Genomic DNA, 24,640 nt, shown 5'->3' on the forward strand with positions numbered 1-24,640 from the left:
AACAGGCAGTGATTTTGATGAGGATGGAAAAGACAGACTTCAGCAAAACTGTAAGGTGTAACTCTATTCAAAACTGGCATCAATCTTAGAGCTGTTGGTCCCCAAACCTGCAGGGAAGTGTGACTAGAAGGCAGAGAACAGGGTTTATTACAGAATTACAGACCTTGAGAGTTTTAGGTGATTTTTATTTAACTTTAAAAAAAAATAAAGATGCTGCTATAATCCTATTAAAAAGGGTTTAGAGCTCTCACCAATCCACAAATCTGTCAAGAATTTATGGGCTTAGGCTTGCAAACACTTATTACCATCTGCACCACTTACCCTTCATGGAAGGAGCTATTTAGTATAAGGGTTATAAAGCTGCCCTTATGCTTTTTAACAGACAAAAAATAGTAGCTAGCACTTTTAACTCAAAAACAGGCTTTCTGAAAAGTAGGGGGAAGAATCAATTTTAAAACAATCCATGAATTGATCATGAATTCCAATATATTTTTTAAAAAATTAGGAGGGTGGGGGGGGGGGAAAGAAAGGTAATATGGGTATGAAAAATAAAACATAAACAAAATACACAACTATGGAGTGTGGAATAATTCATTTAACCACTTGAGAGTAAGACTTTCAGAAATATAATGCTTTTGGTTTTGCCAGTCCTTCTCTGAAGCTAGGATAAGTCATTCTTCCACTTCCCACTACACTCTCACACACATAAGCACAATACACTAATTATTTATCTCTTTTGGTGGAAAGGAGAGGAGCAAACAAGGGGCATTTTAAATTTCGTTTTAAAAAATGAAATTCAAAATGACCAGCAAACCAAACAGCATTTCCAGATGCTGGTAAAAGTGAAGGGAAGACTTTTTTCACAGAGCTCTACTGTTATCCTCAAATTCTAACCCCACACTAGTCCCAGCCAGGAAGCCTCTTCCAAGTGGGAATTACCCCCCAGCAGTTTCAGTATCACCAAGGGAAGTGCCTGTTGTCGTTACCACATTGGGGTCTGAGACTTTCCATGCAGTGCTTGTGTGCAATGCATGGTCATAGCTCAGCAGGTCACACAGACATTTCTACAAGCTCTACTACTCAAAGTTTCCACCCACATAGGAACCTACATAGTTATCCCGTGCAGACCAGCCCGGGTACAGCTGCATGTGAAGCTGTCGCTCCTTCCTTGCTAGTTCATAGTATTTCGCTTGCTCTTCTCTGGATAACGCGTGCCACTGGGGTGGAGAAAAGACAAAAAGACAAAATAAAAAGCACTAGTGGTTGGGGGTTTTTTTAAGCATATTAACAGCAAAGTGTGTTATTTATACATATAGATACAGTTAAAATTGATTTTCACAAAAAAGAGATAAAAACAGATGATCTGGCATGCTGACATTCATATTTTATTTACAGCTCTAGATTATAACTGCAGTTAAATGAACTGAACCACAACTAATCATTTACATGCACTCAACCCCTTTGTCTCCTGTTGAGAGAGGAGAATTAAGAAATCTAAACAAAAACAAGACAGCAGGGAAGATGGTCCAGAAGCTGAACCACTTGTCCTGAGCCAGAACTCAGTTCCAGCTTTGGAGGTGTCTCCCCCACCGGCACTTCCTCTCCTCTTTTAGCTCTCACAGGTGCTGATACTGGTGCTGTACTCAAAGGTTTTTCATTTCCCATTTACTTTTCTGCCTATCTTAGGCCAAAATAAAAATCTTAAGATTTTTTCATCAGCCGGTCATGGAAATGATACTGAAATAACACTGCTGTTAATTAACTTCTCCTCTTCCCCATGAATGACCCCACTGGAAAGAAGTGCCTGCAAAAACTAAAAAACAAAGGCCTTTGATTTAGCAATTCCCCTATCCATTTTCACAATGGCAGAAAAACACAGGGATTCAGAAGGTGTGAATCCTCCCCAGTTTCAGGCCCTGCTTGTGCCTGTCCCTTGTTACCTACCCTTCGACCGAGGATTTGGTTGATGGCTGCGCTCTCTTTCAATGTGCATTCTGCTACAACTTTTGCTCTCATTTCCTTCATATACAACATAAATGCATTAAGAGGTTTCTTTATGTGTGGCTTCTTTTTCTCTTCTTCTTTTTTGGAGTCCTGATGTTTTCTGAAGAGTAAAGATAGAACAGACAGAGACCTCACAGTGAGAACCCCTTGTGAGTTTATTAAATTAATCCCCTCATTCTCTCTAGCAACAATCCTCGGCAATCTCTAGGAAGAGGACCAGAAGGTTCTCTAGACCCTTCACCCTGGCTGCTGTATGGCAACAGTCTTAAAAGCACTACAAGAAAACTCACCTCACGTTTATGCAACACCACCAAGTACCCTCTGAGCCCCTACAAGAATCTTGGAAGGACATGGGCCCCAGAAAAATGGGCTTACAGGGAGAGCTTGAGCATGACAGTAGAGGCAATAATTACACCTCTTTATCAATGGGCTCTCGTCAGTTCAAACCTAAACTTGATACCAGCTCTCTGAAGCTTTGAAGAAGCCATTTATGCTTAGTTTTTTTGTCTCCTGTGGTGCATCTGTTATCTCAAGGCTTCAAACTAGACACTGAGTAATAGAGAAACTAGTCAAGAAACTTGAATCTCAATCAAGAAAATTCCACTTCTTCGTTGAAACAGGTGAAATTAGTAACTAATTGCCTATGACATTTCACAGCAAAAAACATCACAAACCCAAGCCTTTTTACAAGCCACACATGCACAGGGGATGCTTTGAGTATCCCAAAGAGAAGACAGGGGAAGCAACAACTTACGAGCTGTGGAGTGAGCCGACGTCGCTCTGGGAAGATTCCTGTTTGACTGTTGGTGTGACTATGGCCGGATGAGGAATTCCAGTTGTGTGTAAACTATGGTGTGGCGGGACCATGTGTGGAGGAAACCTAGAGGAGAGAAAGCTGTGTAAATTGTCAGAATAAAAATGAATGAATGGGGAGGGATGTGTACACACATTAATAAAATAAAAAAAAAACAACTGGCATATAACAAGCACATGACAGCTAGACAAAGCATATGAAAGCTGGCAGCATTAATTAGCAATAAATTAAACATAATGACTCTTCTAATGTCATTAAAGCCAATCTTCCCCTTCATTATCATTACTGACACGAGACATCATGATTTTTAACATTAACAAAAGGCGAATTCAACTGGATGAACTTGCATGAAGGTGGAATTTCAGCTACCTGAAAAAAAATCCACCAGTCCATTTCTTTGCTGAGAAATTATGTGTGGCAGCCAAGGAATCAATTTTTATAGTTTTGAATCATGTTGTGAATTTAGGATGACATCTTTTATTCTATATTGACAGCAAAATAAAATATTAATGCCAACACATTCTAGATGCATTTTTGATAATATTTATAGATGCCTCATTAGCTACATTTTGTTGATGGAGCGAAAGAAAAATATTTATTTGTGTCTAATAAATCTCTGAGCCACACTGCTTTAACAGAAGGTGGAAGATTGTGGAATTTTTGAACCATTTAAGTAACCTAGAAAGGCTTTAACAATCTAGCCTTTCTAAAGAGAAAAAAATGTTGCCAGCTTTATGGTTTATGGTCATATACATGGACAGATCCCGGTCCTGCAAGTGGATTCAGAGGGATATGCAATCCTTCTGCATGAATCTAATTGCTTGGTCGGGATCACAGCACAAACATGGCACAATCAGTCAGACTTTTTACATTTTATGAAATATAAGAGAAATTAACAAAATTCCCAATGAACAAAAATGAACAAAATTCTCCAAAGCAGGATTGACTTATATCATTGTTTCTCAACAGTCGCAGAAAGGCTTTGCAGTAAATAAAGAAAGCACAGCATGACTGACTGCCTTCCCCCACTGAAGTCAACAGGTTTCCAAGGAATGGGTTCTAGCCTAAAATTATGTTTCAGAAGTAACTTTCCTCAAAACGCCAAAATTAAAGTGATCTGGCAAGGGCTTTTCTCACTGCAAATCCCCACTCTCATTCCAGATTTTGAACAATCTGATCCAAGTAAAACAACCCAAGATTATGGAACACTCAATGAGATAAGTAATTATTTCTTCTATCATCAATATAGAATGATTTTTTCTATCCAACAGGATTTTAAATGGGGTCATATACCATGGATATCGTCGTATATAAGCATCAGAAATATAGTGGGGTTATCTTTTTCTCTCCCCTCTTATAAATCCCAATGCCAAGCTTAACAATACCATCCCCCATGACTGCCTAGACATTCTCTACATTCACAAGATGACACAGAAGTACTTTCATGAACAAGAGCACTGTCCACTACAAGCTCTGAGGATCTTTTGTCTATCAGCCGGTAGTACTCAGGGTGATTAGACAGAACTATTTTGTCTTTGAAGGCAGTGGTGGGAAGAGCAAGGACTGACAGGGAGAATGTGAAATTGTTCAAGTTGTAGAGAATTGCAGTTCTTCATGAACAAAGGCACGGAGAGAAGGGAGACAGGAAGGTGGGATGGCAAGGGAAGAGGAGAATGGGCAGCAAAATGGTCATTCCTACTTCTGCTAAAGACTCACGGACACAAATCGCCAAGTGGGTTGTCCAAGTGCCTTCCCACTCTCTGACAAAAGTAGCTGGGAGAGAAGCACACATTTGAGGATATGGTTTGGTTCATGGCAGGTCAGAACAAAAGACAATGTCGAGGCTGCAAAGGAGACTGGCATCCTTGTCCCAGTTCTGCCGCAGAACTGCTCACCCTCAGCAAGACACAAACTGGGCCTTTGTATTAATTTTTTCTATTCTTTCTCTACGTCCATGTGTATGTATTTTGATTGGACTTATCTAAAATTTGTTCACACACACCTGGGACCTTCAGACACGGTACAATGAAATAAAAACTGGCAGTATGAGCTGGATTTTTTTTAAAAAAATAACTAACAAACATGATCAAAAATAAAAGTGGTGGTAAAAAACCTGACCTTGCTGAACACAGTCTAAGCACAGTGATAAAAGGTTGAGGCACATCCTATCAAGGGACTGTCCTAGGCAAGACCTTGTGTTTCAGAGAGGACTATGCTGCTTGGGCTGGCTAGGCCAGAGACAAAGGGACAATGAAGGATGAAGATGGAGATGAAAAGCCTTCCTTCAGAGAGCAGGCAGGAAGAGCTCTTCTGGTCTGACACGAGGGCTCAGCATGAAGTGTGGTGGGCATGTACCAGCAGGGAGAAAATCTAAAAATCTAAATGCAGAGCACAGCATGCCCACATTGTGTGAAAGCCTGAAGGATGGCAAAGCGTCCACTGACCTCAGCTGGGATATTTTACTCACTGGGCTCTAAACTCCAGAGACAGCAACCTTCATCAACAGGCAGCTGCAGCTCAGTGGTTATTTTCAGGGTTGCAGTTTCCACGAGGAAGTGCTGTGTTCATTACCAATGACCATTCACTTTTTCTTACTGAATCTGTCCAATCCACAAGGCTGCCTATTGGACTTACACACCCCTTCCTATATTTAGGGCTATAAAAACGTGCTCCAGAACACAAAGTTGCTCTCACAATCCCATGGACTTCCACTGGTGGGATGAGAGTCCAGCCCAAGATCTGAGTGCCTGCTCATTTCCATGTAGACGGCCACTCACATGGCAATATGAGCAGGGGAAGGGTGTTAATTTTTAACTTCCTGGCTACACTCCAACTTCAGTAATTACATTCAGCAAAAGTGAATTTCCCCTGAAATTTCAATTACAGAAGGTATTTTCCACTGCCACCACTTAACTGCTGTGCAGTGTTTGTCTGGTGTAATTCTGCTAAATTATTTCCTGATTTCCTCTCACAGCAGTTGTTTTTTCATAGTGGGTCCACTGTTTGCCCATCATTCAGTTAGCCCTGTCTCATTTTACCTTAAAGGCATATTACAGAGGGGTAATGAAGGATTAAGAGATCTTACAGGCGTACTACAGGCATACAACGTGAGTGTGGCAAGGCTACAAGTAACAACTAAGAGTTGTAACTGGTAAAAAATACTACCTTAATAGTCTAAACAATTTATGAAAAATCACTATTAGTCACCCTTAACCTTTTATAAACTATTCATAAGCACACTTAAACTAATAACCAGCAATTTCTAAGCTTAGGGAACTAAAGGTTGGGAAGCACTACAGGCTCCAAAGATCTACACCATAATGCAGGCAAAGATGGGAACTATTTCTGAAGGCAGGCACTGGAAAACTGTGGATGGAGGGGTGAGGTTTGAGGTCTGTGCTGACTTCACTGCACAGCCAGCACAGCAAAGGCAAGGTTTGCAGCAGGGGCTTGCAGCAGGGCCCTGCAGGGCAGCTGCACAGGGCCAGCATGTCTGGAGGCCAGCATGGGCATCACCAGCAATCTCCTGACCACACCAGACACCTGGACAAGGGCTGTCCCCTGCTGAGCCCAGGCTGACGTGGGAAAACATACATGAAACCATGTATGAGAGCACAGAGGGTGCTCCCATCTAGGGGAAACCAGAGGAGAAGTTTCTGGGCTGAAAACAAAGGGTAAACACCTTAAATCAATTCATCCCCCTGCACGTGTGCCTGAGCACGTGCACACGCATGGGCTTCTGTCAGAGACAAAAAAGAAAGGCTCCCTGTGTATGTGCACACCCCTCACCTTCGCCTAAGACATTCACCAGATTTTTTTTCTCTAGACAAGTATTCCATGAATTGCAATAAACACCCTAAAAATTCTAAGCAGCTCATTATACACTACTGTCTCCTTTTATGGCTCCAAGCCAGAATATAATGATGAGTCTTAACTTGTTAAGGACAACTAATTTTTTGTTCCTGGCTGTCTCAGGGGCTTCTCTCTTACTCACTCTCACTTTACTTCACTGTTGACATGTTTCTGTTAACTGGATGTCATCTGCCTGCCTTGATTTTATGCACAAGCAGTGGGATGCATTTTTCTGTGCAACAATTCTGCTTTGAGTTGCATTAGATTTGTCATTATTCTCTCATTTTCCCCTTGCACTTGTAACATTTCATCTATTCCTGCCTTATTTTTTGAGCCACGGTGCACCCACATTATGGTTTATACATGATCTTGCTCCCTTTGAAGCCGGCAGATTTCAGAGCCAGCCCTCGTCAGGAGAAGTGCCTGCTACCAATTTAGCAGGCTGAGGGCCCCGAGCTCCAACAACTCAATCTAAAGGGGGTCACAGGGTGGCACAAGCGAGTGTCAGCAAGTGCTGTTTAATTGCCAATCTAGGCTTCTCCATGGTGTTTAAAGTATAATGACCCATCACTTAATTCTGAGAAGTCCTGGCCCTGCTGCTGAATGGAATGAATATCAAAGGATGTGCTAGAACAGGGCAAGGAGCCTACATTTCCTATAACTGCCATAAGTATAATAGACCTCTACTTCTGTCGTCCCATTACCACAATAATGTATTTAATTTGCTGTGTACTCTTTTTAACTAGATACCTTTCATAAAGTCTATCTTGGGAATATAGCCCCCCCTGCTTCCACATCTCCCCCCTCCCTCAAATGACTAGCCTCTCTAATAATAATTAAACTAAATCAAGCTCTACTTTGCCTCACACCATGCCCGCAAGTCTTTTATAGATATTAAAAAAGATTAAACAGGGGGAGGGAACCATTGTTTAAATTTGCAGCTCTCTCCCCAGCCTAGTATTTTTTTTCTGGTCTGGGACTACCCTTTTTTTTAAGTTGATATTCCAGTTGTCTATTTGCTGGGACAGCATTTTAATTTAAATGTTCAGTTTTTTGTTTACTTATCTAAAGCACACACCACACTGTTTTCCCACCCATTCATTCACGAGCCCTAGGTACAGATTTCCACTTCTCAATGAGGTGTGCTTCCCCCCAGCCCTCACCAGTCTTTTCCTCCTTAGATCATCTATGCACCAGTGCTCACATATTAAACTGCAGAGATGGAGAGGAAGGGACAGAGCAGGGAAGAGATGTGGAACCTTGCTATGTAATGCATGCTAATTTAATTATGTGCCATCATCAAAATGGATTAGCTGTTTCAGCCCATCAGGAAAGTCTAAACTTCCACCGATTTAATTAACCAGGCTGAAAATCAGATGAACAGAAAATAAAACTATCATTAGGAGCAATTACTGATTACTTAAACATAGTGCTGCCAACCAGTTTGTAAATAAAACTAGCAGCCCCTGGAAAATTAGATGGAATTAATTGGAGGTAGGGAGGGGGAGAAATATATACTTCTAAAGCTTTTGAGGGTCAGGCAGGCCCTTTTATGTTGACTATTAGTGTTTGGAGCTTTGGGAGGGGAAAATACAGCACAATAACCTTCCTCCCAACTCTGCTGAAGAGCAGTCCTCCTCCCTCCTGAGCCTCCCCTCCCGCGCACACAGCGCCGCTCTGGCTGCTGGCCACCAGGAAAGCAAAGGCTATCACCACTTCTCATCCCTGCTTTTTCAACATTACCCTCTCCCAGCTCTTTCATTTAGTTTGGCTTTCAAAGGTGGCTTCTCACTCCTCCACCTCTCCCTCTAAGGCAAATGTTTGAGGCCCAATGACAGCATCAGGACACCACCTTCTCCTCACATGGGAAGGTAGGCCTCGCCCTCTCCTCCACCCCACCAAAAAGCTAAGGATGGATGTTTAACTCAAGTGCTTTCAGGAATCTGCTGCCTAGATGAAATGCTCTCCTACAGAGTGGGAGGAGGAGCTACATTTGCTCTTGATTTAGGACCTCAGCATTTGAACTCACCTTGACATGGAAGCATTGACGGTCAGAGCTGTTGGGTAGGGGTGGCGGAAACCCCCTGTCGTGATTGGGTACACTGGCTGACCTTGCCTGGCAAAAAAGAAGGGAGAGAGGGAATGAGAGAAAGGAAAAAAGGGCTTAAAAAAAAAAAAAAAGAACAACAAAAAACTTCTCTCTGCACAGTAAGCTTTATTCTCATTTGATCAGAACAAAAATCTTGGGGATTGTACAGCAAGGATCAAAGGAAAGAAACACAGAACAATTTGAATGCCATAAATCTGATAGGAATGGCTAATTAAATTTTATAACCTCTGCTTATGTCAATAGAGACCCTCTCCCCAAGCTGAAACTAGGTGTTTTGTTGTAATAATTAAAGGCGAAGTCTCGCTTGCTTTAATGGAGCCATCACACTAATTGAGGGCTACACATCCAAAGGAAAACAATAATGAATGTAAATTTATACCAAAATAAAGTACAGTGAATCAAAGGACTTCAGTTGCGCTTTGGGCCTCTTTCGGTATTTAGATCTCGGTGAGAAAACATTAAATTAACAGAGCTTAATTTGTAGCCTTTTGTCAGATTAACAAGTGTTGACAAGAGTTACCGGGGGAGAGTCCCCAAGAAGTATTGTGGGTAACCAATAGACAATCACACCTCATTACAATAATTAAAAAATACAGCAACATGCAAAACAGCATCCTCATGAAAGACACACAACTTTTTCTGATGGAGGTTTGTCTGTGCTGGCTAGCTCGTTTCATCTGTCCTTCAAATACATCATCTGACTGGGCAGGATGCTTTCGGAGAAGGTGCTATGCCAGGAACATGCAGGCCAGTGGAGGACAGATGGGTTGGGAAGTTGATGGTGAAGTGCAAGTGGCAAGGAGAGGGGAAATGAAAAACTTGGGGTTACTTCTGTGAAGTTGGCCGTGCCGCTCTCCCAGAGCAAAAGCCTATGTGATGGTGTCACCTCTCACCAAAAATCACTGGGGGAAGCTGTAAGAGCTGTGGGTAGGCAAGCACACCATGGTGTTGACTTGTTCTAAAACAGTGGGGATGGCAGAGTTGTCCAGAGACAGAGGTGGCATTAGCATCCATCTGGTGAAACTGGCTACACGTGGCATCATCCGTGTGCTTTGGCAGCCATGGCATGAGGTGCAAGGAGGACAAACCTGTGTCTGCACAGTACAGACACCCACATGAGCAATGGGGTATAGGCCAGGGACACTGAAGAGTTTCTTCCCTGCACCCTCATGTCTTTCATGTCACTGACTTTTGGCACTAGCTGAGTGTATTTGTTTGAAATGTTGAGGCTATTGCTGTGCAAATTTGAACTAAGGAGCTCACATGCAGTCTACAATTGTTCAGGGTGTCTTTTAGAAAAGGTAAACCACCACAAACTAGGAGGAATTTCAGATTTCAGGGAGCAATGCTTTGGTTTTTTCTTCTGCTCATGATGTGCTCTTCTGGAGAAGCAACATTCAGCAGAGAGGTGATGGACATGCTTCACCTTCAGTATGGGGGAACCTCTATCCAAAATAGCTGCATGACCACCCACAAGGAAGGGCAGCCTGCAAAATGGCCAGAAGCTCCATCTCTCCTGCATCAACACTTCTGTATCTGAGAAAGGTCTCCAAGGCCTCTGATGCCACCACTGCAAGGGCCCTGATGGCCACCACCAGGTCTTGCCCAAGACCTGGGGATATGCAGTGACCTCCTGCCCTGTCCTGCTTTCCCTTTGGGGTATCAAGTCCAGTTCCTCATGGAAGAAATTGTGAAGAAGTATTTTTAGCACAGCTGGAGAAACAACCTCAAGCAGGAGCAAACTATTTTGAACTTTGGGCAATTCATTTCTATAAAAAATATGATCACCCCAAAACAGAGGAGGCCTGTTATGTGAGAAAAACAGGGTGAAGTCTTGATTTATAATGCAGAGAACTGTTGCATCCAGCAATACAAATGGATTTTATAAGCATTTAAATCAAATATACTACACAAAAGGCTTAGGCAGTGCTTAAGTATATTATAAACCTATTGAGAGATGGCAACATAGGAAATAAAAGAAAATAAGGACTTGATTACTGCTGGGAGCCTCATACCCAGCAAGGCTCTGCAAGTGGGATCTGAGGAGTTGAAAATGAATCCAAATCCCAAATTTTCCATTTCTTTTTTCTTAACCAGTTTTAAAGTAAACTAATTCCTTTTACTTAAAATTCCATTCCTTAGATGCCAATTGCCAACTGCCCAGCCACATCTCAACTAGGAATGCTGCTCATGGCTGATGTAAAGCTCTACTGTTTCATAAGTAAAACAAAAGAGTTTTCAAAAGACAAGGCAAATGAAACTTAAAATTGCAAATTTGTAGTGAGGATGGGCCTAGTAAAAAAAGAAAACAAAGGATCTGTGAGAACCACCCCGAGCCCCAAGAAAACCAAATCTGAGAAAAATTCATATGGTGCAATGTAAGGGCAGTAACAAGAAAAGGACATTTCTGCAGAAGGATTTCAAAATTCATGCTTCATGAGCTGTCAGCTGGTTAGGATGACATGCAAAGCTGTGTCCAACTGCTCAGATTTTGTTTATGACCACATGACCTGGCATATATTTTAATTAACCTTCATGAGGTGGGTAAATTCATAACACTCAGTGAAGTGGCAGTTGTCAAACAAACTTATCCCAATGCACATGCATACATACACACACACATATATTTTTACATAAATTTTACACATCAGAAAAAGAAAAAAGAAATTAAAAAAATGGAACTCCTTACTGTGGTACTAACCATCCTAGCGGATGGGGGATTTGTCCTACAGTGCCTGGTGATAATGGATAATAAGGAGATATATCTGGAGGATGTGGAGGCCTTGGAATTCCTATAGAAGAGGAACATAAAGCACCATCAGTATTGAAATATGGAAATAAATAAAATATAAAGAAAAAAAAACATATGTTTCTAAATTTCCGTCAATTTACTTTATTACAGTATTTGTGACTTTGCTTAGGGTTTTCAAAGGCTTTTTCACATTCTCATTTTTTAAACAAGAAAAAATGTTATTCACTCTCTCAGTCACCTCTCCAGTCAGAGATAATTATTTTTGTTATTCAGAATTCAGCAGTCTCAGACACGATTTTGGTGTGATGCTGTACTAGATATACTCTTAAATGTTCAACACAAAGATGGACCCTGCAACAGCTTCATGGTTATTTTAGTTTCAAAGTCAGCCAAAAGACCACAGGCCCTATCCATGTGGTGACTGGGTACTCAATAACATGGCATTATTCCAATGCAATCTCCAGAACAAGTTTAAAAGTCATTAAAATTGCAAATGATGTTTCCTTTTGAGCAAACCTAGGAAAACTTTTCTGAAACCAGGAGTGGAGGTGAGGACCCCTGGAAATGCTTGGTGAAACCAGGGGCAGATGTTGAAGGTGTGCAGGGGAGGATGGAGAGCCCACCCATCCTCTCTGGATTGAGGTACAGTTCCTACTCAGAAAGCAGAAACCAGCTCCAGACACAAGCCTTAAATATTAACGCTCCTTACCTTAAGAGCAAATAGGAATTACTCAGAGGAGTAAGGGTTACAAAGCTGGGTCTTTCAATTAACAAGCCAGGGCACAATTACACAGCAGAAACAAAATTAAAACAGAGAGCATTAAAAAGAAGGGGTACTGTATTCAGGGCTAAAAACTATTTTTTTAAGTCACTTGGGAAGCTTTTAATCTCTAAATTAAATCTCCTTGTGTGACATTTTCATGCAGACATTGCTTTTTCTCCATTACAAAACCCAAACAGATTAACTGGGCTTTAACCATCCAGTGAGCTATTTGCACACTTGAAAGAATGTTCACAGAAGAAAAGCAAACAGTCTACAGACGTTAATCATATGTTTTACGATAACCATTTAAGAGCTATTCCCTGTACTACCATTATTTAAATGAGAGGTTGACTATGCCATTCACTTGCAATACCCAGGGATGGTGAGATGGATTCCTTTCAAGCCATGTGAAGTCAGCATTAAGCACAATTAAAAGGGGGCCCTGGTTGAAGCATATCGAGTGACAACCAGCTAATGCACAGTCTCATTCAAGGGCTGGAGTTTAGATAAATTATCTGCATAAGTTAAGGCTGACACAGAGTGATTCCTTTGACATGAATTCTGTTTCTGATGAACTTCACAATTAACTAAATGGGGCTTGGATTAACAAAACCAAAAACCACTGTCACTAGGAACTCAGCACAGCCTGGAGAAAGAAGATTGACACTGTTTGACTTCTTTGGGACCTGAGGTTAAGAAGGGACTCTTAAAAAGTTAGAATAACATGTAAATTCTACTCTGTAACACCAATAAATCTAGTCAGGATTTTACGTGGTGCTCTATATTCAAGCAGAGTGCCCTTCAGGCTGAACTTAGAGTTGGGTAGACTTACATTGGGGAAAAGAATTGCAAGTGTAAAGCTGGAGCTAAGTAGTTACAGTGGATGAAAATTCAACATTATAGAAGAAAAATGGCTGAACTCCTGACACAGAAACAATGGGATTTGGGGAATTAAAAGAGATTCATTTTGAAACCGGTCATGACCCACCACCTTTAAAATTCCAGCTGCAATTCTGTAAGTGCAGATCACAGAATGTACATGTTTAATTCTCTGGGTCGTGCATGCAAACCAAGCACTGGTAGATTGAACTACCAGGTGGGGTATCATGCTTGCAAAGAAACACACCTGCAAGCGACCCCACACATGCAACTCTGGTGTCACCCTGCAGAAGCTCTATGAAAATGCACCCAGTAGGTTTCCTTCTGAAGTCTAATTGGCTTAAAAAGAAAGTATTTTGTCTGGCTTTGACATTTTACATGCCCCCTTTGGTGCTCCAGCATGGGAAATCCATTCTCCCGCACTCCGCTCCCCTAATGCGCAAAAAGGGAAGATCCACCCACTCCCTCCCAAAAGCAACCCCAAAATACTTCCCACCTACCTGTTTTGGGGTCTACGTCAGCTGGTAAGTGTGGAGGAGGGTTTCCTGGTGTGAAGTGCTCATTGCTGTATGTGATAAGCGGCGTAAGAGGGTGTACATGGTGTGGGTGCTGCACAACTGGCACTTTGTTAGACTGTCAAGAGAAAAAGGTTGACACTGTTAGGGCAGTGCTGGGCATCCCCCCACTACAGCATGAGTACACACAAAAAATCTGAGTAGCCAGGATTTCAATGTGACCCTCAGACTTTTCCAGATTCCTTCTCGGCGTCACCCTTGCAGTTTTCCCACCCTCTTGCTTAAAACCTCCTCACACACTTTCCCTGCTGTTGAGGTTCTTTAATCTTTTTGACCTGTCATGCTCCTGTATGGAGCAACAGCAATTCTTTAAAACTTTTCCTTTTTCTTTTATAATCTTGTGCTTCACCTTTAAGATGCAGGCAGACTCCTCAGTGAGGGGCTGAGAGAGTCCCCCATTTAATTAGCAAGAGACCCAAATGCTCAATGACCTGTAGGTCTTTTCCTCTCCCCTTCCTGTCCTCACTCTCAGTTCTGCATTTTACTGCTCATTGCAAATACTCCAGATAAAAAGCCTTTGTAGTGCTGGAGTATTCCCTTCATCAGCAAGCATTAAGCTGACAAGCGATCACCTGCATATTTTATATATATATTTTAGAAGAGCTGATTAATTATCAATTCATCAGAGAGCGCTAATAAATGGAAACTGGATACTGATTAATTAGGCTACTAAAATATTCAGCTATATAAATAATGGCAAAACCCCCCAGATAAAGCCATTGAAATTAACACTCTTGTAGGGGGAATAATCACGTAGATATCATGAGGTTTTCCCCATCACATTCCTAGCTCTGGGGAAAAAAAATATTTTTCTCAACAACAATTTAAAAAAAAAAATTAAAAGGAGTGAATGAATGAAAGAAAAAGGCAGGCTGAACTGTAACTTACCCTTACAAGATCACAAAGAAAAAATTAAGCTGAACCAGCTGAACCGCTGGACCATTTACTGTGAGTAATCCAATTGCAAAAAACCCTATTCCCCATAGAGGATTTTCACTAAAATCCTACAACAGGGACATTTAACCAGATTAGGTACCAGCAAAGATAAAGAGGCTGGTATTAGATGATGAATGGATTAGAGTCAGGTTTCATTTTAGAATGTGTCTTCATTTCCTTTTATTACTTTAAGTAAGGAACAACTTGCATTAACATCAAGTAAAAGGAATCACATTAAAATAAAGTAGTGATACCATGGTGGCCACGATAGCGCCGCTGCTGTTCAGGGTCTGCCAGCACTCTCCTGCTCCCTCCCCAGCACCCCCAAACACACACACACACCCTCAGCGTGCCACCTTAGACAAGCTATTGCTGTTATCTGATCCGGCTTCCAATGCTCTGAGCTTCCCTTGAAAGCATTTCAAAAATAATTCAGTTATTCTTTGGGAATGAGCTGCTAGACTGTGGGGAAGGAAGAGGGAAGACAAACTGGGAGCAAGGAGGAAAAGAAACATCTGTCTTCCCTGAATGAACAAGAAGTTCCTCCACCATGCTTTGGCCAAATGAAGCCCCTTTGGCTCCCCCAGCCCCAGTCCCTGCCATAAGTGGCTATTTGGGCTCACTGCTTTGATAACTGCAGGAAAAAGTGTGCATCCAAAAGAAGCCAGACAAGGGCTGTACTTGTGCCTCCCACAACTTCTCCTGTGTTCTTCACCATGTTCATCTCTTTGTGCCACCCTTACATGGGATGATTCCTCTCCACCACCAAGCGCTTGGCACAGGGGATTCCACTGTCAAGTGGCCACCATGCAGAGAAGAACGTGGTCACAACAGCCAATGCTATGATTAACAGCAGCTTGTGCTGGCTGGGTTGTGGGTCACATCTGCCAGCTGAACAGCCAAGGACAACTTTTGGCCACATGGATCTGTAATGGTTTCACATTAGGAGGAGCCAAAGGAGATGCTCTAACCCAAAATCTGTTCTCTTTCAAGTGAACCAGCCCAAGCAGTCTAAAGTAACTGAAGCCTTTGGTAAGGGTTTCACCTAACAAATTATATTTCACACCATACAAAGTAGCAGGCATCTACCCAACAACACATGACATTACAAGCCAAATGACCAGTTGATGAGGTTCACAAAAATGATCATTTCCAATAAGAGCTACTTTTTCTGGCCAAGAATTGTGTGAACTCCTGCTGTTAGGTGACCCACAATGTGGCCCCATTTATTGAAGAAGTTAATACAGGCTGTAGCTTTGTGCTCCCCCAGCTCTATCTATCTGCACATCATGGTAAACCTCACCCAGACCCTGACAGACATTAAGTGCTGTCTTCCACAGAGAGCTTATTTTCACAGAAACTGGAGCTGGTTAGCTAAAAAAATATGTAGAGTAACATTAGAGGGTCAGACTTAAGCCGAGAAACAAGAAACAACACATGAGAGGAAAGCTGGACTGACATGGCTCCATCACCAAAGCCAGATGTACCATAGGGGGTTACATGTCAACTGTGGGAAACCGCCATTCCTTGCTTTGATATACCAAGACCGCCCACAATATCTCCACAAAACAGAACAACTGCTAAATTATGATGTATTTCACTTAACATGTTTCAGACACAAATAAAAAGCAAAAGTAAAGCAAATAAAAATCAGCAATTAAGAGCTTGAACCTTAGGTCTGCAAATTTTTCCCCTGGTAAGTAATTTTTGTTCGGGTTACTACCATGCACTCAAATGGACCACTCATATAAAGGTGTAAGGGTAGGATACTCTTTTGACACTGATGACGCTGGGGCAGAGGTGGGGGGAGAATGTGCCAGGGGAAAGGGAGAAACTATCATATAGATGCTCAAAAACCGGGACAGAGGAGTGTGATCCACTTCCCAGCGAGTCAGTCTGCATCTGTACCACTACCCAGGGACAGGTTTCCATTACGTTTTGCACTGTTTGGCACACACTGGGGAAAGGGACCATAACTCCCCTCAGAACAGCACACACAATTTGCAAGCCAAGCTAAACATGCATAATATGCTAAACAAGCTGCTCTTTAAAAGTACCGTTCCTGAAGTTAACTAAGCTTCCTTGGAAAATAAAAATAAAGGACAATCTGGGAAAGAGCAGGATTAATCCTGCAGATGCATCTTCCTTTGAAGCCAATGGGAGCTCTGCCTGAGTTACAAGTGTGGTCCTAACCCCATCCACTGGCAATGAAAGGTAAACCACAGAAACCATCAATAGGAGACACGGATTAGATGACTTTAGACATCCCCCTGCAAAAGGCAATATTCTCCAATATACATTTGTGAGCACTTTATCAAGGGCCGTTTTAAGCTAAGGGCCGTTGTGAGATGCAGGCGTTTCTCTGGCAAGCTGAAGAGCTCCATGTATGGCTCTGTCAGGCATGGGAAGGGAGCTGCACTGGTACACACAGATCAGCATCAGGGCATGTGCTGACAGGACTGGAACAAGTGGAGATTTCTAGAGAGAAATCCCAGCACCTAAGAAGTACCAAGCCCTCTGCTGATAAATCACCCCTGTCCATTGAAAGCTGAGGTCTCATATGGTAGCTTAGAGGGCATGGTAAAGAATTGCAAAAAGACAAGAGAAGTTTGCTTTTCTTGGTAACTGCTGCCTGAAGCAACCAGAAGAAATTGTCCCCACAGGGGCTCTACTACTAAACCTCTCTATATGAATTTGAAATGCTTCTGGGAGTGCTTAAACACAGATCAGTTTAAACAATAATGGAGCTCTAGAACAAAAAAAATTCCCGCACCAAAACCACAACAAATTTTGGACTGATAAATGTTTGAAAGGAGTACTGAGATCCATTTAAACTAAGTTCTGATAGGTGCCTTTAGGGAACAAAAAAACCTATCTGAACTTCAGATTTAAACTGCAGGGGATTGTGTGTATAAATTGCTGTGTATTAGTCTTTGTTGCATGGTAAGGACATTTCATTAACAGGATGAAAGATGCTTCTATGCGTATACAGCCCAATTTAATACACCCCACTGATGAATACTCCCCATTTATTGAAGAAGTTAATACATGCTGCATAAATCAATAGTTCCTAAGTCTCTGAAAGCAACATAGGACTTGTGTAAGATGAAACATTGTATTGTTGAGCACACAAAGAGAAAACAACCTCTAAACAGGAAGAGTTTACGACTGCAATTTCTGCTTGCAAATTCATGGCTTGTTTGGCTTTGGCAATAAAACCACAGTGTCATATCAACTCCAAGTCAGAAAAAAAACCATGACAGAGACACCAGAGGATGTCCTCACCAGAATAATGTGGGGTTAGTAAAGGCACGTCTGCACAAAAGCCACCCAGGCTGAAAACAAGCCATCATGCCATGTCAGCATGGCAGCGGCCAAAGCCTCCGGCCCCTGACTCCTTCCCAGTGCATCCCGAGGGCAGGGGGAGGCTCCTGCACCAACCCAGCCTCAAACCCCAGCAGCTGCCAGCACAGCCCATGCAGCTGCAGCCCTTTCCCTGACCTGGTGCCCTTTGAAACGTCCTTCAAGCCCTGGGAGGTGCTGCAGCCCACCGGGCACCCCTCAACCACCCACCAGCGGGAGGGACTGAGCAGGTGCTCACACCCAGAGCCCAGAGCCCAGAGCCCAGAGCCCAGAGCCCAGAGCCCCGGCCCCTTCCTCCACGATCAGAGGAATGAGAGCTCTCCATCCTCCTCAAAACCTACTAATCAAGAGACACTGAAAACAAATGGAGCTAGAGCTCCGCCTGTCTTTTTGCCATGTCCTCCTCTTCCCCACTGCTCTCCTTTTCTGCTGAAGAAAGATGGGCCCTGAAAGTGCTTTTATGAGCCAGTACAATACAATAAAACAAAAGCAGCACAGAAGAGGGTTTGTCAGCCTTTTCCCCTCCTCCAGGGTGGATGCAGGTCGACAGTGGTCTTGAATTAGAAGGCCCTCTTGGAGTTGCTCCCTGGGCTTAGCAAGGAGTACCATTCAATACCAGTTCACATTTAAAAATATGTGTTTCTCTGTATTTTCCAGATAATGCTATTGCAGTTTTGCTGACCTGTGGCCAGTGAAATGCTAACAGATGCTCCTGAACTGCTCTGCAGTTCCAAAGATACTCATAAAAGGCGTTTCTTTTTTTCTAAAGGTCGATCTCTCCCTGATTCTGCCTAGGAATGACATCCTTACACCCCCTCACCACCCTGACACCCCACACAAACCAGGAAATTAAGTTGCAAGTAAAGGCAAATCCCAAAATATCGCTGCAAATATTGAAATGTTTTTCCATTTCCAGCAGAGTCACCACCACCCAAAGCAGAACATCTGTAAGCACCACTGCAGGTCTGGGGATCACCCACATCAGGAGCCACTCTGGGTGGCACCCCAAACTACACCAAGGAAAATGCACACCATTTGGGTTAACTGAGAAGCTAAAGCCAACCAAACCCACCAGCTATATGTAACTTGGTACTCATCCCCTCCCCAAGCATAAAAATTCAACACGAGTGATGAAGCATTTCCTGAAAAATATCAAAGATTTAATTTCACCCAGCCCTGCACAGCTAGTGAAGTCACAGTTTATTTTTTTTAAGGATGCTTTCACACCTGACTAAGCATTCCTGAAAACTACTTCCCTTTGCTCCTTTATGGCTGATACAGTGGCCTGAGCCCTTTCTCAGTTTAATGTAGCTGATTCCTGCCTAAGGTCCTGCCCTAAGCTAACTGCCCATTGTAGCAGGAGACAAGGCCTCCATTGATAATCACAACTCACCCTGCTAGAAAAAGGCTCATTTTCTTCTTTCACACAAATGATGACAGGAGCACTGACAACCATGTGCTGGGACAATGCCCTCCCCAGGCAGAGCCTTAAAAAATGACCCCGAAACCCCTGCAACAACCCCCTCTGTCCTACCCTTAGTATAAAAATAAAATTAAATTAAATTTTAAAAAATGGGGATACACAAACAAACACACTTTAGCAGCCTTCTGTTTCTTCCCCTTCCCCCCCTCACCATTTCCCAGGCCACTGAGTGCCTACCTGCTCCTGCAAGAACTGCTGGCTTTCAATAAAACCCCGTGGTCTATTAGCAGTCTCTCAGACAAAACAACAAAATCAGCTTCCTGCTTTTAAGTGTCCAGCAATTCATTCATGAAAAGAATAATTTTGGGTTTTTTCCCCCCCTTTAATTCAGATGAAGTGTCCCCTGAATATTGGAGAGCTAAGCCACCGTGCTTGACATTTTTCCACATCCTTCCTGTCAGGGTGCAAAGGTACTGAGGGGAGGGGGTGGGGAAATGAGGATTTAAGATGTTCAGGAAATTTCCACTTAATTTCGCCGAAAGGCAATTATGTGAAATGATCTGGTGACAATTAGCATACGCCAAATCCTCTAGTGTACAAGGGGAAGGACTGGGGTTTAGCTATCTAATTACCGCCTGTTAGTTCCGACGCGGGAGGATAAAACACACTAGTAGTAAAACATTATTAAGTGTGCTCACATTCTGCTTTCAAAGCTGTTGTGGGCTGTAAGTTTATTCCTATGGTACTTGGAGTGGGGTTTTTATATATTTTTTTTTTAGCAGAAGAAAGAAACTTGGGGTTTTAAATACAAGTTAAGTGCTGTAGTCTTGGACAATGTGGTGTTACTCCAATGTCAGGTCAGAACCAAACAAGCACCTGCTACACAAGTCTATAATTTGAGATCCTTCAGCAACACTGGGATTACATTTACAGCAGATAGATTTTACCTTACCTATTCTCTTAAGGCTTCACTGATAAAGAGAAAGCACTCTGCTCGCCTGCTCTGCCTCACCTCAGCACATGAATTCACACAGCAGTTACATCATCTATAGCCCAGAACTGTGGCCTGCATGCATCCAGGCAAGCCTTACACTGAGGATCAACATTACAGATTATTTGATCAACAGGTGGACTTTTCCATACCAATAGGACAGGGTAGTGCTCAGTCTCTTCAAGTTTCAGGTAAAAAAGCACCCATATTTATTTCTTCCATTGCAAAAGGAGAGGCAGTTTCTTCCCCAATGTGACAAATACTCGGTGTTTTCTCTGCAGACTTTAGGTAATTTTAATTACTAGACAGATACCATCTCTGCAGAGCAGGCAAGCCTTCATTCATTCTAACAAGGCAAAAAAGCAAAAACACTTGATATATATTACATTAAAACTGAAAAACACCTTTTTGCTAAACCATACCAGTACAAGGTGTGCTGGATGCACAACCACTAAGCATAGAGATGGGTGAAACCAAAGCAGGTCTTTGGGAAATGGTCCTGAACACAAATAAGGTAGGAAGGGGAGAGGCACAGAGCAATAATACAAGCACAAAAATTAAGAGAAGATGAGAAGCAGACAAAAAAGCAAATATAAGCAAAATAGTGCATATAATTGCCCCGACAGACCTTCTTCTATGTTTTTATGTGAATACCTAGTCAAGCAATTTGATTTACTGTCCAACAGTCTCTGAAATGCCTCATTATAAACAGCTTTAATTCTTGCTTATAAACCACTTATTTCAGCACTAGGCAGGCATATATACTGTTTTGTAGGCAAAAGAGCTCCTGATTTTTATTAGGGCATCTGTGATTTCTGTCTATAGCAAGAACTTAAATGCGAGGCCGTCAAAAAACTGCAAGAAATTAATAAAAATTAGCATGTACACCTATGCCTTCTTGTATTTGGTAATTTCAGTAATAACAGCATTATTTAAAACCTACCATGCACATACATGCCTTAAGATATGATGGCAAGTTTTCAGTACAGCTTTTTAAAATGCAGCATTCACAGCAGACTGTGCTCAACACCGATATGCAATATATGTAGCAAATGCATATTAAATTCCTTAACAAATAACAAGGCTCTAAAAACTTTTCATTTTTTATATGCTAAAAACATTACATGCTGCACAATTAACTGATGCAATTAAGTAAATCCAGACCAATTATTTCTTGCATAAATTCAAAAAATTTCCGTAAAAACATTATGTTAAATGCACATCAGACCTGAAACACCTTGAAAGTATTTCAGAAGAAAAGTAACAGGCACGTATACACAGTGCTGTCAGGCCTTTTGCCCCAAGCCCCAGTAAAAAAAAAATTCCTCTAAAGATATAATGTTTGTGAGATCTCACCACCAGTCTTGTAAAACCTGCATATACAACAACACGCAGTGAAAGCAAAAACATCTAAATAACTGTCTATTTAGATTAAATAATTTTATACAAATTCTACAGAATTTTATCCCTTGTTTTATATAAGAAAAGGCAAATAAATCAAGTAAGCTAATCAGGCTTACTTCTATCATCAGGCTTATTTCTATCATTTCAGTACCACAGAGTACTGAAATGATAGAAATCCTCCTCCTGGATAAAGTGACTCTGTAAGCAAGTCTGGCAGAGTTAGAAAAGGAAACAGCAGAAACTCAAGACTTCCACAAAACCAACAGTGAAAATCTGATGCATTGTAGAATTCATCAGTAAGTTTCTATTTTCTGTGTGCAAGTAAGGGTAATACATAAAACAGGCTGAGGGGTAGCTTTACTTTCTGCAATTTATAATTATAATAATAGGAGAAACAAAGTCTCGTGGACTTCTGAAAGCAAACACAGAAGCACTGTATTAAAACATGTGCTAACTCATATTTATCAGCGTTCAGTCTGATTTTTCATACTCCTTTATCCCTGGGTAAAATAATTCTTATGCAGTGTCCCTAAAATTTTCCCCTTTCACACTACAGATGAGCTTTCTGAAGAACTCAGAAAATTTAACTGTCAACCAAACACAGGATCAAAAGCACCCAATAAATAGTACTATGTAGCATTTTTAATAATTAAAACAAAAAATCTCGTTTCGTGTATGACAAGAGTTAAACCATTCCATCTCCAAACCCCCTTAACTGTAACATATGTGCCCTGCTACAAACCAACTTTTCTTCCTTTAAGAAAAAAAACCCCAAAACCCAAACATTTTTACCTTCATGGTTTCAGAGTTTAGGAAATATCGTACTGAACTGAAGAAAGCTTTGAAGTGGCCCCCTCCGCCCCAAAGGAAAAAAAGAGAAGAAAAGCTAGTGATGTCATGGTCACCGTGTGAGTGCCTGACTGCAGATGTAACACAGCCCTACACGCGCTCACACTTCTCCCTCGCTGGTAACCATTGTTCAGCAGCCAGGAATCAGCCCCCGAAACCTGCTGCACACCGGGCTCCGAAACGCCGCCCTGCCAACACACCCCGATCCCACCCTGGATGCACCAGGAAAAAAGAAAATCCCATTTCCCCCCCTCCCGCCCCCCCAAGCAAACCCCAAACCCGGGCGGAGGGAAGGGCGCAGAGGAGGAGTGCAACAACTGTCCCGCTGCTGCACCATTGTGTCGCGACAGCGGCTCTGCCGCGCGCTCCTCGCCACCGCTGCCAAATTCAGCGGCATCGAAAAGTCGCACTTACCCCTACTAGAAAAGGCGATTACCATAAAATAAATAAATAAAAACAATGTAGCTAACAAAGGTCACAGCTGGAGATGCTTGCTTGGTTTCTCACGCTCTCCCCCCCTCCCCATTTTTTTTTTTGGATTCCACACAGGAAGAAAGGGAAGGAGAGGGAGAGAGGAGGAGAGGGAGAGAAGTCACATCAGAAGTTCAATGGTCAAGACGGAAAGCGCGCACGCAGAAAGTGCTACTCACCCAGCAATTCAAATTGAGATGCCAGCAGCCGAACTGCTGGAAGAGAGAGAACCCAGAGGCAAGCGCTCCTCCTTTACCACTCAAATCTTCCATTCCCACTAAAATTGCATCCCTCGGGTACATAACAGCTTTGTCTTTCCTTCTGTTAACCTCAAAAACTTTTTTTCTTTACTGTCTAGATGCCAATTGTGCTGGCTTTGTATTATTTTCCTTGCAGCTTTTCTCTCTCTTTTTCTTTCCCCGCTCCCCCCCTTCACTTAAAGTACTGGAAAAGCTGTCTTAAAAGATCAAGATGTCTCCAGTTTTTTGGCCTGGTGTTTTCTGAATGCTCAAAATCCACTGTCATGTTGGCTGTGAGAAGTGTCTTATTTCTAAATTGTCGGCTGCAGTTATCAAAATTTAGAGAAGCCTCCTGTCTTTTCCAATATAGCACTTTACCATCATCCTTCCAGGGAGTGGGGAAAAGACTTTCTCCCCCCCCCCCGCCCCCCCCCACGCAGGTATGTCTGTTCACAAGAGCTAAAAAGCAGTTACTTTGGAAATCAATGACAATGCTACTCCAAGCCAGGTTGCGCAGGTATTACTAAGAGCAGCGAGGAAACGCCGGCCGGCCGTGAGGGAGCATGATCAGTTAAGTGTAGCAAGCAGTCACTTTATCTGCAAGATTGTCAAATCCCTCAAAACAAATTTCTTAGGGGGAGAGCTGTAAGGAAAGTGTATTTTCTTGTCATTGTAACACTGAGGTGACATTTGGCAGACCTTTACCATTAGCTCTGTTCTCTCCCCCTCCTCCCTTTTCCTTTAGTATTTAATATTTCTGTAAAACACTGACCTACTGCAACAGGGATGCAAGAGGAACTTTGAGATAAGGTGCCCTGGTTACTGTATTTTCCCAAGCTGCTCCTAAATGAGAATTAACAGGGGCACCTGAGAGCATTGCTGAACTGAGCAAGGGTAAAGCCTTCTGCCCTGTGCTTTGCTTTTGCCTACGAGCACTACAAGATGCCCACTTCCTAAATCTGAGCTGACTATCACGGGCATTCGAGTTTGCCAAGAGTCAATCTCCCATCTCCTTTTCATCCTTTCCCCCAAAGTTGTAAAGTAGTTACTCTGCAACAAGGTAAAAAGCCAAAAAGGATGGTTTAAAGGGAAACAATTTGGAAAAGTGGGCTGCATTGTTCCCCTCCTCACTTTCTAAGCAAATTTGTCAACACTGACGGAAGCTGCACGCACGGGCACCGATCGCCATGTGGGACAGATGCTGCTGCAGACGAG

At 42.3% G+C, this 24,640-nt stretch overlaps 1 protein-coding gene across 11 annotated transcripts in view; it reads right to left on the reverse strand.

The window, feature by feature from the left end:
• The window catches only part of TCF7L2 (transcription factor 7 like 2), a 170,119-nt gene that overhangs the window by 12,472 nt on the left and 133,007 nt on the right, over positions 1-24,640 (reverse strand). For 5 of the 11 annotated variants that reach the window (XM_059476593.1, XM_059476592.1, XM_059476589.1 and 2 more), the window contains exons 5-10: positions 13,675-13,807; positions 11,470-11,572; positions 8,700-8,786; positions 2,759-2,884; positions 1,945-2,104; positions 1,110-1,217 (exon numbers count right to left, since the gene is read on the reverse strand). In XM_059476593.1, coding sequence (XP_059332576.1) covers positions 1,110-1,217; positions 1,945-2,104; positions 2,759-2,884; positions 8,700-8,786; positions 11,470-11,572; positions 13,675-13,807 — 717 coding nt within the window. Of the gene's footprint in view, positions 1-1,109; positions 1,218-1,944; positions 2,105-2,758; positions 2,900-8,699; positions 8,787-11,469; positions 11,573-13,674; positions 13,808-24,640 lie in introns of all 11 variants that reach the window. The other 6 variants (XM_059476590.1, XM_059476591.1, XM_059476588.1 and 3 more) reach the window with 2 other exon arrangements.

Source organism: Ammospiza nelsoni, chromosome 8, assembly GCF_027579445.1.
Source record: "Ammospiza nelsoni isolate bAmmNel1 chromosome 8, bAmmNel1.pri, whole genome shotgun sequence".
NCBI lineage: Eukaryota > Metazoa > Chordata > Aves > Passeriformes > Passerellidae > Ammospiza > Ammospiza nelsoni.